The sequence below is a fragment of the Paroedura picta genome, chromosome 5 (genome assembly GCF_049243985.1).
Source record: "Paroedura picta isolate Pp20150507F chromosome 5, Ppicta_v3.0, whole genome shotgun sequence".
NCBI classification, from domain to species: Eukaryota; Metazoa; Chordata; class Lepidosauria; order Squamata; family Gekkonidae; genus Paroedura; species Paroedura picta.
Genome location: NC_135373.1, coordinates 67,730,077 through 67,743,791, shown reverse-complemented (window position 1 = coordinate 67,743,791; position 13,715 = coordinate 67,730,077). Strand labels below are relative to the sequence as shown.

The 13,715-nt window shown below is 42.8% G+C and overlaps 1 protein-coding gene across 14 annotated transcripts in view; it reads right to left on the bottom strand.

Moving 5' to 3' along the window:
- Positions 1-13,715, bottom strand: part of CADPS2 (calcium dependent secretion activator 2) — a 385,311-nt gene that overhangs the window by 128,497 nt on the left and 243,099 nt on the right. For 8 of the 14 annotated variants that reach the window (XM_077338372.1, XM_077338377.1, XM_077338371.1 and 5 more), the window contains exons 16-17: positions 11,547-11,670; positions 8,609-8,629 (exon numbers count right to left, since the gene is read on the bottom strand). In XM_077338372.1, coding sequence (XP_077194487.1) covers positions 8,609-8,629; positions 11,547-11,670 — 145 coding nt within the window. The remainder of the gene's footprint in view (positions 1-8,608; positions 8,630-11,546; positions 11,671-13,715) is intronic. The other 6 variants (XM_077338373.1, XM_077338384.1, XM_077338383.1 and 3 more) reach the window with 2 other exon arrangements.

Genomic DNA, 13,715 nt, shown 5'->3' with positions numbered 1-13,715 from the left:
AAGCCCCTCTCTCTTCTGCCTGAGCTGGCTCAGCAGCAGGCCCTGGTTACTGTGGCAACTCCTTGGAGATGGGAGGTAGCAGTGGGGGCATGACACCTGGAGCGAAGCAGCTCCAGGGATCAGCTATGTCTATTTATATGCCTCTGACTCCCCCAATTTTGCTTTTCCAAATCAAGTTGACCCTGAATCCCAGTACCGAGATCAATCCCCAAAATAAGCCATTTTTTTGTTCATCTCTAATGTCATATCTTAGCAAATGTGTACATTTTAACAGTGTCATTTCCCCTCCAGGTACAGGGTAACCAACAAGAGCTTTACAATTAATGATAAGCACATATTATTAATGTATGTATGAGACGAAATCACAAGCCCATGTAACTTGACATATGTTCCACTGAATAAGCAGCAACGTCTTCTACATAGCTATATTATATATATATAATATATATATATAATATGCCATTAAAATGATATCCTCTTTTATCAGCCATCTCTCATGTTTAACAGCTGAACCTCCCAGCATTAGTCACTTTGGGCAGTAGTGCTAAATTATCCTTTTTTCTTTCATTACTTCAACATTTATTTTCAAATTCTTAAAAGTACCATTATTTCTCTTTCGCAGTACCAGAAAGGGCAACTCTGATGAAAACCACAGTGCCTATTTTCAGCTCTGATTGATTTGAGCAACAAGTATTTCTGAGCAAAAAAAGTAACAAACCATTAAAAGTCTATATCAAGATTCTATCCCTGTCCTACACCACAGCCACACACTTACAATGGGTAGCGAGGTTCCTTTTGTTGCCTCCCTCTTCAGATTTAAACAGTGACTGAGTTGATTTGAAATTGACATTTCTGAGTAATGACAAATTTAACAGACACTCTTAACTTAAAACAACTGGTCCAGGGAAAAATAGAAGCATTAAGAGGTACATGTCCACACATGGTTACACAAACCTTAAGGGTTGTACACTGTGGGTTATCAATATAGGACAGATACAAGAGATAGTAGCAGAAAGTCTGATGAGGCTTTCTGCAACCCAGCTAGAAGCAGTTTAGACACACAAATAGTTTGTCTCTCAACCAAAACATTTCTTGCTGACAACAAAGGCAGCTGTTTTGCTAGCCTAGAGAGTAGGTATCTAAATGTTGCCTGAAAGTACAGGTCTCGATTCGTATGTAATATTCACACACCATGAAGCCAGCTCAAATCATTAACCTGTGAAGACTAAAACACGTTTTCTAAATAAATTCTCCAACAGCCCCAGCACTTTAATAAAGTGCCAACCTCAGCAGTAATCTACACAAGTACACTTCCCCAGTGAAACCACTGTTTCTTCTAAAATACAGAAAGAATAACAGTGTACCAGATGTGGTCATGTACAAACAATTTTACACTCACTGTTAAATTGCTGCTGGTAAGTCAGCTCCTTTGAAAGAACAAAAGCATCAACTTACTAAAACTTGCATATGGATCAATAACACATTTGTAATATAGTGTTGGGTGCTGCGGGCCACACTGGTGACTCCTCGGAAGGCTGATAAACTCCTGACCCAGATCCTTCCCTTGTCTCTGGTTATAAAGCTTATTATTAAGAAATACACAGAAAATAATATTTTAGAAACAAATATTGAAGCATTGGTGGCTGACACAATTTAGAAAGCTCAGTGATCATACTTTTGACACTTTGCATATATGTTATGACATTGCTCAATTTCATGCATCTCTAAGCATCTCTTAAAAGGCACTAGAAATGCCAAGGATAAGACACTGTTTAATATGGCTTCATTTGTGGTAGACAGAGATCAATAAAACTCAGCCATAAAACCTTTTCGATAGAAAATGGGTGATAATAAAATAACCCAGTACTTGTGAGCATGCCAGTGTTCCATTTCCTTATCATTTGGTCAACTCAAACCAACTTTGAACACATTCAAGAGCTTTTGGCGTTCCGCAGGGCCTGCAAAATGGAGCTCTTCCGCTGGGTCTTTAGTTGAGGCCGGGCGGTGAGGAAGATCGTGCCCCCCACCCCCGAAGTGGCGGTAGCAAATATCATCGGCACCCTCTCTGCCTCTTCCTGCTGGAATTAGTTGGGAGTTTTGGGTCTGGGAAGGGTTTTTATGCTGCTGCATCTTGTTGTAGGGGGTTGATGTTTTATTGTGTATTTTATATATGTTGTTGGGGTTTTTATATATGCTGCAATCCCCCTCGAGCCTTCGGGGGGAGGCAAGTAAGAAATTTCATCATCATCATCATCATTCAGGATTAGGGCAGGTAGGAGGACTAGTGGTCTTCTCAGAAATAGATGATAAATGCGCTAAATTTTATTACATCAAAATCACGAGGCAGTCCAGCCATTCAAGGACGTTAGCAGAGCAAGACAAATAGGATACTGTTGTTTTCTTTCCTTATGTTTGTGTAGTGACTAAACGCTCCTGGGAAAGACAAAGCTCAAATCTCTGCATCATTTTGTTTTGCACAGGACTGCTCTTCAATTTCCCTATGCCAAATGAATCTGCCTGCATGGCACTACTGTGATATGTACCAACACAAATGTTCTCATTCAACTGGTGCAGTCATCAGTATAATCTTTCCTTGTCATCATCAGCTGTGGGTACAATGCCACTGAAATGCCTTGCTCCACTGAGGTCCACTGGAAGTTTTCTGATGACCTGAAAGCAGAATCCTCCACTATGGAAAGGTGATGCAGATTTATGGAAACCATCAGCCGAGCATACAGTGCCAGTGACCCGTCTTTACCTTCTAACTGTCAGGATTGCAGATTTGAAAGAAAAACTCCACTATATAAAAGACGGTAGTTTTAATCAAACAGAACTCCTTGGACATACATAGACGAATCTACGAAACACAGGTCAAACCCCAGCTCTTATCCCCTCAGCTTCCCGCCTTTCCCAGACCCGTTGACATTCACATTTCATCCAGACATAATAGAGATACAGGTGCAAGGCCCGGGAAGCCAGCCAGACAAGATAACAGCCAGCAATACTGGCCTTGGAGAACAGTGCTTAATTGTAAAAGCGATACAGAGGAACAGGAATAGAGACTACATTTCAAAATGGTTACACTTAGGTTCAAGATACAGCAATCAATCATGGCAAAACCTTGGGATTATAACATTCTGCCCCTCCAATCAATTCCCTCCCTTCAACCTGCTGCCGAAGGACTGGGGTTCAAAGGAAATGCCTGCTGAAACTACTGGACCAAACGGGCATCCCTAACATGTTCTGCACCCACCCATTCCTTATCCCCCATGGGGAACTCTTTCCAGACGACCAAATAATGGAGCTTGCCACGATGTCTTCTAGAATCCAAAATTTGCTGCATTTCCTAGTGAGTGTGCTTATCAACAAAGATTGAGATAGGATCAGCACGAGCAGTGTGCCATTTATCTGGAGGTGGGGCTTTCCTCAACAAGCTAGAATGAAACACAGGGTAAACATTTTTATAAGTCTTAGGCAGAGACAGTTCAACAGTCACTTCATCGATAATTCTTATCACTATGAACGGACTGTGAACAAGTAAGCTAGATCGCCCACTTTCCACTGCAGAGCAGGACCCCGTTTTCTGTCTGCTTGGATCTTATACGTGTCCTCAGCTGCCTCCAGAGCACGCACAATGTCTGGCCAGGCTGCAGCAATGTGGTCTGCCCAATTTAAGTCTGTAGGGCACTCGGGTGAAGGTGTCCAGGTGGGGGCAGCCAACAGATCTGTACCATACACCACTTTAAATGGTGACAAACCAGTATAGGGAGTAAGAACCATTTGGGTTTCCCCCTGGGATTCTTTGATGTGATGCAAATGGCACAGCCGCGTACATAAGATTCTACGTCTCTTCTGAGGTTAGGCCACCAATAGTGACGCCGAACTGTATAGAGAGTTTTTACAAAGCCAAAATGTCCTGCGGGTTTGGAATCGTGGCATAATTTCAGAATCTCCCCCCTCGCCGATGATGGAACGTAGATTTTTTCTCCTTTCCAAAACGCCCCCTCCTTCTCTTGGAGAGGCTTGTAGGCAGAGAAACTCTGGATCCCCAGCCAAACCTCTTTGAATCCATCTCCCCGGAGAGGGTCCTCCAGCTGATGCTTGACTGCGTGTGACCGCCGCCAATCCCAGCTGGGCAGAGTTAAACACTGTATCCACCAATGGCTTTTTTCTGCTATCATATTGCGGGAAGCGGTCAGGGTGTTGGGAAGAAGGTTCAGTTTCCCTGGAAGGTGCTTGAGAGTAAATGTGAATTGGGAGAAAAATTCCTCCCACTGCATCTGTTTGGCCATCAGAGTTCACAGTTGGTGCAGCTCCTGCAAGTTTTTATGGTCTGTCCAGTCTGCAAATGGGATAGGGGAACCCTCTAACCAGTGTCTCCAGCTAGATAGTGCCTATTTTGCCGCAGCAGCCTCTTTCTCCCAGTTTTCCCAGTTCTGTTCCGTGTCATTCAATTTTTTGGAAATACAAGCCAGAGGGTGCAGTTGACCATCCTCTCCCTTCTGTAAAATCACTGACCCCATTGGTACATCACTTGAATATACTTGCAACACAAAGGGCTTCATGGGGTCTACATGACTCAAAATGGGTTCAGAGGTGAACAAGGTTTCTAAGTCTCTCAAACGCCTCCTGGCATTCTTCGTTCCAAGCCAAAGCCGCACCAAGTTTCAACGCTTTGATGCCCCCCCCCCTTTTGTTTTCAACAAGTCTGTTAGGTGCAACGCCATTCAAGCAAAGTCTGGAATAAAGGTATGGTAAAAATTGGCGAACCCAAGGAAATTTTGCAATTGCTTCCTCGTTTTAGGAGCCTCCCAACATAATAAGTCCTTTACTTTGTTGGGGTCCATACTTATTCCCCTAGGGGAACTGCGATACCCCAGGAAATCCACACTGTCTTAATGAAATTCACATTTAGACAGTATATATAATTGATTGTCCCGTAACCATGTAAGAACTTCACAGACCAATGCCACATGGTCCTCCAGATTCTCTGAATACAAAAGAATATCATCCAGAAAAACCAGGCCTCCTTTATACCAGTGGTTCCCAATCTCCGGTCTGGAGACCGTTACCGGTCTGTGGATCAGTTAGTACCGGGCCGCGGATCCTCCTTGTCCACCTCCCTGGATGCTGCCTTGGGGGCTGCCCTGCTACAATGCCACTGGCTCACCTTTGGTGCTCTCCAGGGGCCACCATGCCTGGAGCTCCCTCTTGGCGTGGCACTGCACAGCTGCTGCTAGCAGCGCCCCCAGTGGGCGGTGAGAACTCAATGGCACTGGCAGGAAAACAAGTGGAGCAGGGGCTCAGGCGGTGGTGGTGACATCCCTTGGCAAGAGACTACCCTCCCCCCCTGGGCCTCAGTAAAATTGTCAAGCGTTGACCGGTCCCTGGTGATAAAAAGGTTGGGGACCACTGCTTTATACAATAAATCATGAAGCACTTCATTAATTAGGTTCATGAACATGCTGGGAGCGCTGGGTAATCTGAATGGCATCACTTGGTACTCAAACTGCTCCAATGGCATGTTAAAAGCAGTTAAATGTTCATGGCCTTTCTTTATTCTGACCCTATAATAAGCTTCTCTCAAGTCCAGCTTTGTAAATAACTTCCCCTTCCCCAACTGTCCCAATAAGTCCTTAATTAGGGGAAGGGGGTACACATTGGCAGTAGACACTGCATTCAACCCCCAATAATCTGTACATAGCTGCAAAGAGCTATCTTTCTTTTTTATGAACAAAGTGGGCGCCACCATGTGGGAAGTTGTGGGAGGAATAAAACCACAGATTCTTGTCCAGAAAGGCATGCAACTCTGCCATTTCTCATGGACTCATGGATTACAGTTTCGATTTCGATAGGGGCACAATCAGTCTTACAAAGGGGGGGCAGCTTATCGAATTCTTGTTCCTTAAACACCTCCCCCAAGTTCCAATACTCCTTTTGTAACCCTGGCACAGTCCTCCAGCACAATGCTGCAAACTCTTGCTGCCCCTCCTGGGCAGGCTCCGGTGCGGTTCCACGGCAATGGTGTTTACACCCAGGATCACTGAAAGTGAGCACCCAAGAACGCCACCTCACACTGGGATCATGCTTCCTCAACCAGTCCAACCCCAGAACGAAGCTGCCCGGGGGGCTACTATGGGCTGTATGTGTTCCCAATGTTCCTCTATGTCCAAGTTAAGGGGAAGGGTACAGGCCACTGCCTTTCCCCCCTTAGAGAATTCTCCGTCCATCTGGGCGAAACTAATGGGCTTCCGTAGTGGCTCTACCCCCACCCCCAAAGTCTGTACCATGTGCGGATTTACTATCCTGGTACACCCACAGTCCAAAATCCCTTGCACCCTAACTCCTGCTCCAGTTTTGGGATCAGACAAAGTCACTGGAATTAGCAGAAGGGGTATGGGAGTTACTGAACGACTGCCCCTGCCTCTGACCTGCCAATGGGGTTGTCTCACGACAGGTCTGCCCTGTTTCCCATTGGCTTCTGGGGATCCTCATCTTCATCCGACCCCTTGCTGGATAAGGTTTCCAAGGGTTCGGTCAGGAGAGTAAGAAGAGTACACACTGTCTTCCAGTTCAATTTCCCACCTGGAGTATGGGCGGTGGGTTTCACTGCAGGTTTCGGTGAAGGGGTTCCTTCGATGGCGGTACTTTCCTCACCTTCTTGGAGGAACAATCCACCAGGAAATGCCCCTGGCCCCCACAACCCAGGCACAGTGCCTTTTCTCGGCTCCTCGCTCTCTCTGCCACATCAGGTGTTGTGGGCTTGGCTGCCGGTCCCTTCTTCACTCTGCTGGGGTGCTTGGAGGGTTTTCCACCAGCATCCCATGCATCCATGAAGGAGAGAAAGCACATTCAATTTTCAATTTCCCCAGCCAACTGGATCCAGCCCATTAACGTGTGTGTGGGGGGATCAGCCCACTCTCCTTCCCTGCATTCCTTACACTTGGTGGTTCGAAGTTTGTTTTCATGCATTGTTTACTTTGTCTCAGCTGGCGATTTGGGGGTGAGCAGATCCTAGGGAGCAGGAGCCCATGCCTGTGTGCCCAGCTCTGCCAGGTTTGGGGGCTTCCATAAGAGGCTGATGCATGCAGGACAGTGGCATCTCCCTGGCTGGGGGGATGGCTGTGGTTTATGGCAGGTGGCCAGGGGAACCTCCAAAAGACATTTGTGGGGATTCTCCTGTGATCACCTTTCTGTGTATCAGCGGGCCTGAGTGGTAGGGGGAGCCTGACCTGGGGTGTCACTCGGCCTCCGTGTGTGGGCCTGCTGGTGGCTTCCCTGTCATCCCTTGTGGTCAGCTGGCCGTGAGATGGGGGAGCATTTGTTTGGGATCCGCCCACCTTTTGATGCCTATGCTCATTTACATAACAATAAAAACTGTCACCTTTTCAAGCCAAAAAAGCAACATTTTGTATCCATGTCTTCTGTTTCTGGGAATTGTCCCCCTGCCCAGCAAGAGTATTATATTAGAACCATCATATCTTTCCTGTGACTATCACCATACAAACTGTCCTAACTGTCAAAGTTTTTCTCAACTTTCAGTACAAAACAAATCTCTTCTATCCCAGAACAGCCCTACAAACTCTCAGAAGGAATGAATTGTATTTCAAGTCTGACTTCCAATGCCTTAGAATTCACCCATGCAAGTGGTAAGAAACAAATGAATACATGAATCCTTTTGTGAAAAGAAAGTAAGCACTAGTAAAGCTACCTCTCCTTCCTACTGCAATGCCCTGCTATTATGCAGACTTCTAACTTCCTTGGAAGTGATGTGTGCTCCCACACTCTCCTGTCCATGTAGCACTTTTCTTCTTAATTAGCAAACAAAGTATCCTATGACAGCGAGACACAACCCTTTGCCTTGCTATATATGAGCACCACACGTCCATTTACCATGCTGTACAGAGATCTGCTAATCCCCAGCAGTCTTGTGACTAAGGATGATATGGTGACTGCTGATGTGTTCCCTGGCAGCCATTTACTTGCTGAGCCTTGGGGATACAATTCAAGAGGGTGGAATGGAAAGAGAAAAGGGAGCCCCAGGTCACTCCCCAGCAACTCACAGACATGCAGACTTGGACAGATGGATTGTGGCTGTGTGCCCTCAGCCTGACTAAATACTCTCGTGTTTCAGGACCTGAAAACCTTTCCCTCTGGCCATGCAGGGAACAAACTCTTCAAAAGAAAGCAAACAAATGTCTTCCACACAGCAATGCAATGTTTCAAGTTCTGCAAACTAAACTGAATACACAATTATGTAAAAATTAAACATTTTTGCCTGCCAGTAAGTGCTCATAGAGTCTGATTTTCAAAAGGTAAAATTTGGATTTTCAGCCACTGCAACAACCTTTTCATTTTTCACTAAGAAAATAAAGCACTGCTTTGAAACCATGATCCGTTTAATATGTACAATATACCATCCTTTGGAAATTGAACTCCAGAATCTATAAAATACCCTCTTCATTAAAAACATTAAAACCAGAATGCTTTTACTAGTAGCATTCCACCAGGTCTACAATAGTCAACTTCAAGTGTCCCATACATTTTTCTTTCCTGGTGCTCTGATATATAAAACACAAGACATTCATGCAATTTAAACATAAGTCACCTGGATCCTTGTCGTTTGCTGCTTAATTATGAGAAAAAGGACAAGAAAAAAATCAGGAATATCATTAGTATATTTTCAGCACTGCAAATCAAACAATAGCAGCAATCTGAGTATTTAATAATATATTCTAGTACAGAAAACAATATACACCTTATTAGACTTCGATCAAAAAGGAACCTTAGTACTTCAGCCTCCAAACAGCAAAGTTATTCTGATAATCAAACTTATGTCTGAAATTATATGGGATAAACAAGATAAAATGGGACAACAGAAGATACATGATTATATCGTATCCAACTGGGGTTTTTATTTTTCACTTTAAACACTGAAATAATTTTTGCGAGAACAGTTTTTTGTTAAAGCAGGTTATGAAATAAAGTCTGCTAGTGATATGAAACTCATATTTCTTTCAAGTTAATAATCACACATTGTTTTATGGTCAAAATAAATATTTAAGTAAGTTAGTCCCATTTTACTCAAACTGTAGCTCCATGACATTAGAAAATACACAAAGCCTTAGGAAGTGAACAAGTGATAGTTAGATGTGGTTGTGGACAGATGGGATTCCATTATAGTGCTTGAAGGCAGTTCAGCTACATGTATATGTAAGTAGGGCTATAAGAGCACAGGAGAAGCACAAAGTTGCACACATGTCTGGATGTGTATTTTTGAGCAATTACAAAGGCAAGATTATATTCATAAACTAGCAGTAGTTTTGCAAAGAGAAAAGAAAAAATAGTGATTTTAGGTGATACAGCTCAAAAAATAACTCACCAATAAACCTGCTTTTTCACTTCAATTGTTAAAATCACAGGAGTCGCAAAATAAGCAAACAAGCAAGCAAGCAAGCGAGCAAACAAACAGCTTTGCAGACAGGTTGAATAGAGTTATATGAAAATCTTTATGTGAGTGTCAATGTAGAAGTCAAGCTTCCTTTAAAGATAATTCCAAGGATTTTACAAGGTAGGACTGGATCTGATCAAAATGCAGTCCCCCAAGAACTTGAACATGCTGAAGAACAAATTGTATGCTGTCTAGACCAAAAAGTTACGTTGTCTACTGAGAAGTATAGTGCTTTTTTATCCATGGAAATGTCACTTTAGTTAAGATGATTACTTTGTTATTTTTTTAAAGATTCAGAGTATAAGAAGAATATGTTTATTTCACTTGAAAATATGGAGTTACACACCGAGATTACTTTGCTGATTTTCAAGACAGCTTGGAAGATTTCTTTTTCAAAAGTTTCTATTTTTATACCAATTATTCCAAACAAGTTTGTTAAAAACTCAAGATAATTGAACAGCAAGAGCACCCTGCTGAAAGTCTACATATGAGGCTCATAGGAGGTGAAAAGGTATCTCTCTCATTTTCTAAAAGAACTACATTTAAACACAACATGATATCTTAATTAATTATGACAAACTGGTTACTAAGGTGCTTTCATGTTGTTATTCCCATGATATAATATTGGTTGCTATGGTGATGAGATGGCTTTTTTTTTGGTTAATCACTCAGGAGACTGGTTAACTCGTGTTTGTCGGTGATCTTGTCTTGACAAGATATAAAATAAGTTGAAAAACAATTCCGAAACACACCAGCCATTTCCTTTTCCCTTGGGTTTAGTAGAGAAGTTAATATTTCAAAGTCATACTGAAAATAAGTTTTAGTAAAATACTGTAAAAACATGCAACAACAGAGGGTATAAAATCATTTGCCTTACACTAAATGCTCCATTGTTATTTCCACTATTATAACTGGAAAATTCTTTTCCTTCTACCTATATAAATATGTGATCTTGTTGCATTTTAGTCATCAGAGGTGATGATGCTGTTCCACTTACAGATTTAATTTTTTTTTAGACATTTCCAGAACTCAAAACTGCAGCTTGTTTGATTATTGCCAGTGATTATAAAGAGAGAATGGAAGGTTTATTTCTCTTATTGAGGATCCCCCTTCTTGGTGGTCCTGAGGTGGGGCAGTCTGCCTGTAGGGAGGAGCTTCTTCTCACCAGTTCAGACTACCCCATCGCAGACCACCGGAATATCCAAATGTTCTCATGTGCAACTATGTGGAGACAGAAAATCTGGCAAAAACGTAGGTGAAGGATGCAATTAATCCCTTGCTTGCACACAACCCTTATTGAAAATAAAGTCATTAGCCCAACAGCAGTTCTTGATGGATTTCACCCGGAATATAAACATTCAATTCCATATTGTGAAAATCCTAAAATCTTACATTGCTGTAGCACTTTACAATGAGGCTTGAACAGATTTCTAAATATCTTAGTATATACTTTAAAACATGCTTTTAGGTATTTTAATAAAGACAACAGCCACTCTCAAAGACTAAAACATTACATGTACAAAAAGGCAAGTGGGGGGGGGAATTACCCAATACAAATACCCTGCCCCTTGCTTAGAACTCAAAGTGAACAACATGCTGTTTTACATGAGAAGTAAACCATTGCAGATATCTTATGACACATTTTATGATGCATATAATCTATTGGCAAATAGAGGCCAAACAGTGCCATAATGCTTAGGCCTTCTGTTGCTCAGGACTGCAAAAACCAGGAGCAGCTTGTTTATACGAGGAGCAACTGAGTTCAAATGTCAGAACTGGCCAAGAGTTCCCCCTCCAGAATGGGCTGCTATGACCCATTTTCTGCAATATACAAAAGTTCTCTGAAAATACAGGACAAAGGACAACTGCTGCACAAAGACTAGATCATTCATTCAAGTGTGGTCCCAGGAGGTATATTAAAGCAATGAATAGGAAAAAGCTCAGTAGTTCACCAGCTGAGATTCTAATGAGATATTTCCTCTTGCTGTGGTGCAGGTTTTGCAGAGGAAAGAGAAAAGGCTACTCTCTAAATATATTCAGTTAATAGGCGCCAATAGCTTTTACAGCCACGATGGTAGCTGATCATGGCACTAACCTTCTATTTTTGCATAATCCGTAAGCCGAGTGTAATTGATCAAGGCTGCTTTTTCCAGACATTTTCGAACCACTTTTTTCACATCTTCTGCTGGTATGGGAGTAGCAATATCTTTCATTAAGACCTGTGCCAAAGACAGCCAGACCTACTTGGTTAGATGTGTCACCATAGCCCATCAAAACACATATTTATTTTAAATTTGCTAGTAACAAGAAACTGAAAGGAAAGTAAGTGGTTAATCAATTACATGAATTGGAAATCCAACTTCAATACTCATTTAGCTCATAAAGAGTTAGGCATGGTTCACCAATGCAGGACAAAACCAATGGCAGAGACAGAACTGACTGAATCACTGAAGAACACAGGTGGTATATTCCCGCTCTGAGTGGGGGGGGGGGGTTGCATAAAAAACAACCTCCTTCCAACAAACAGAAAACTAGCCTAACGTGGTGAAAGATTCTACCTGCTCTCTTTGATGTGCTGCTTTTAAAATCTATTTGCTTGTAGAGAGTTTTACATATAGGGTAAGTTTCTATGATCCTCCACTTGAACTATGAAATGATGCAGTCCATGCTACCACCTCAGTTTCTTATCAACTCATTCTGCTCCATGTGTGAACCAGGTGTTAGTCTTGCTCATTAGCAGACTGCTGTGCCTACCACTTTTTTTACACAAAGCCTCAAACTAAAATAAGTATTTATATAATAAATTATGTATTCAGAGTGCTCCACAATTATCTCAGGCATCTCACAAAGGTAAGATTGCCAGCTCTAGGTTGGAGATTTTCCGAGGATTCCCCTTTCCCCAGACAGGGTACTTCAACAGGTTCAAGGCTTTTTCCCCCCTCATCAAACACCTTACACAGAACCTAAACATACCAGATCAAAAATGATAGACCATTAACAGGATGCTTGTTTTTGCCACTAAAATAAACTTTCTTTCCCAACCTGACCCCCAAATTCAAACTACAAAGCCAAATAAAAGCCTGGCTATGCTGAGCTATAAAATTCCCATTCCAAAAGTATGAAAAAGTTTCTTCACTCTTCTTAATCTGCCTTACCCTCTTCCATGCAGTGGAGTTCCTTGGACTCTAATTGGCTGACAATCTTTATGTGCCCTCTGGCCCAGCTGATCCAGAGTTTTGGACTGGATTGTTATCAATATGTAGATGATACACAGTTGTACTTCCTGGTAGATGGCCGACTCGACTCCCCACTGAAACACTGTTGAATGTTAATATGAATGTTTTTTTTTTAATTAAGGGGTTTTCTTGAATACGAGGATCTATATGTAACCTGCCACAAGCTGGCTTTCGGGAGAGTTGGGAAATAAACCAACCAACCAACCAAACAAATAATAAATAATAATTTGCCAGATGTTTGGAAGCAGTGATGGTCTGGTGCAAACAGAGTTACCTGAAACTCAAGACAGAACATCTGTGGTTGAGTAGGAAAGGACCAGATTCAGAAGCATGCTTGCCCTCCCTGGATGGTGCATGACTTCAGGTTGCACAATCTGCCAGGAATTTGATTGTGTTCTTGGACGCTTCCCTTTCCATGGAAGTACAAGTCACCACAGTAGTCCAATAGACTTTCTTCCATCTTCGCCAAGCTGGGCTACTAGTGCCCTACCTGGCCCCAGAACACTTGGTCCCAGTGATCCATGAGACGAACCCACATCCAACCGGTGCTGAAGCAGCTACACTGGTTACCAGTTGAATTCCAGATCCAGTTCAAGATACTGTTTTTGACCTTTCAGGTCATCTATGGTCTGGGTCTGGTGTATCTGAGGGACTGCCTGTCTGCCTATGCCCCCTGGAGAGCACTTCGCTCTTCAAATACTAACAGGTTGGTTGTCCCTGACCCTGGGGAAATCTGCCTGGCCTTGACCAGGGCGTGAGTCCTGGCCCCTACCTGGTGGAATGAGCTACCAGATGATCTCAGGGCTCTGATGGAACTGGATCAGTTCCCCAGCACCTACAAGATGGAGCTCTTCTGTCCAGGCATTTGGTTGATGCCTGGATATAGACAAAAATATTGGGCCCCTCCTCTAAGCCAAGACAACCCTCTGCTGATCACATATTGACATCATGGAGTCAGTTGCAAAGTATATCTATTTACATTTAATTCATCCTGTCCCTTTCTTGCAAAAAATACAATATCAACATTG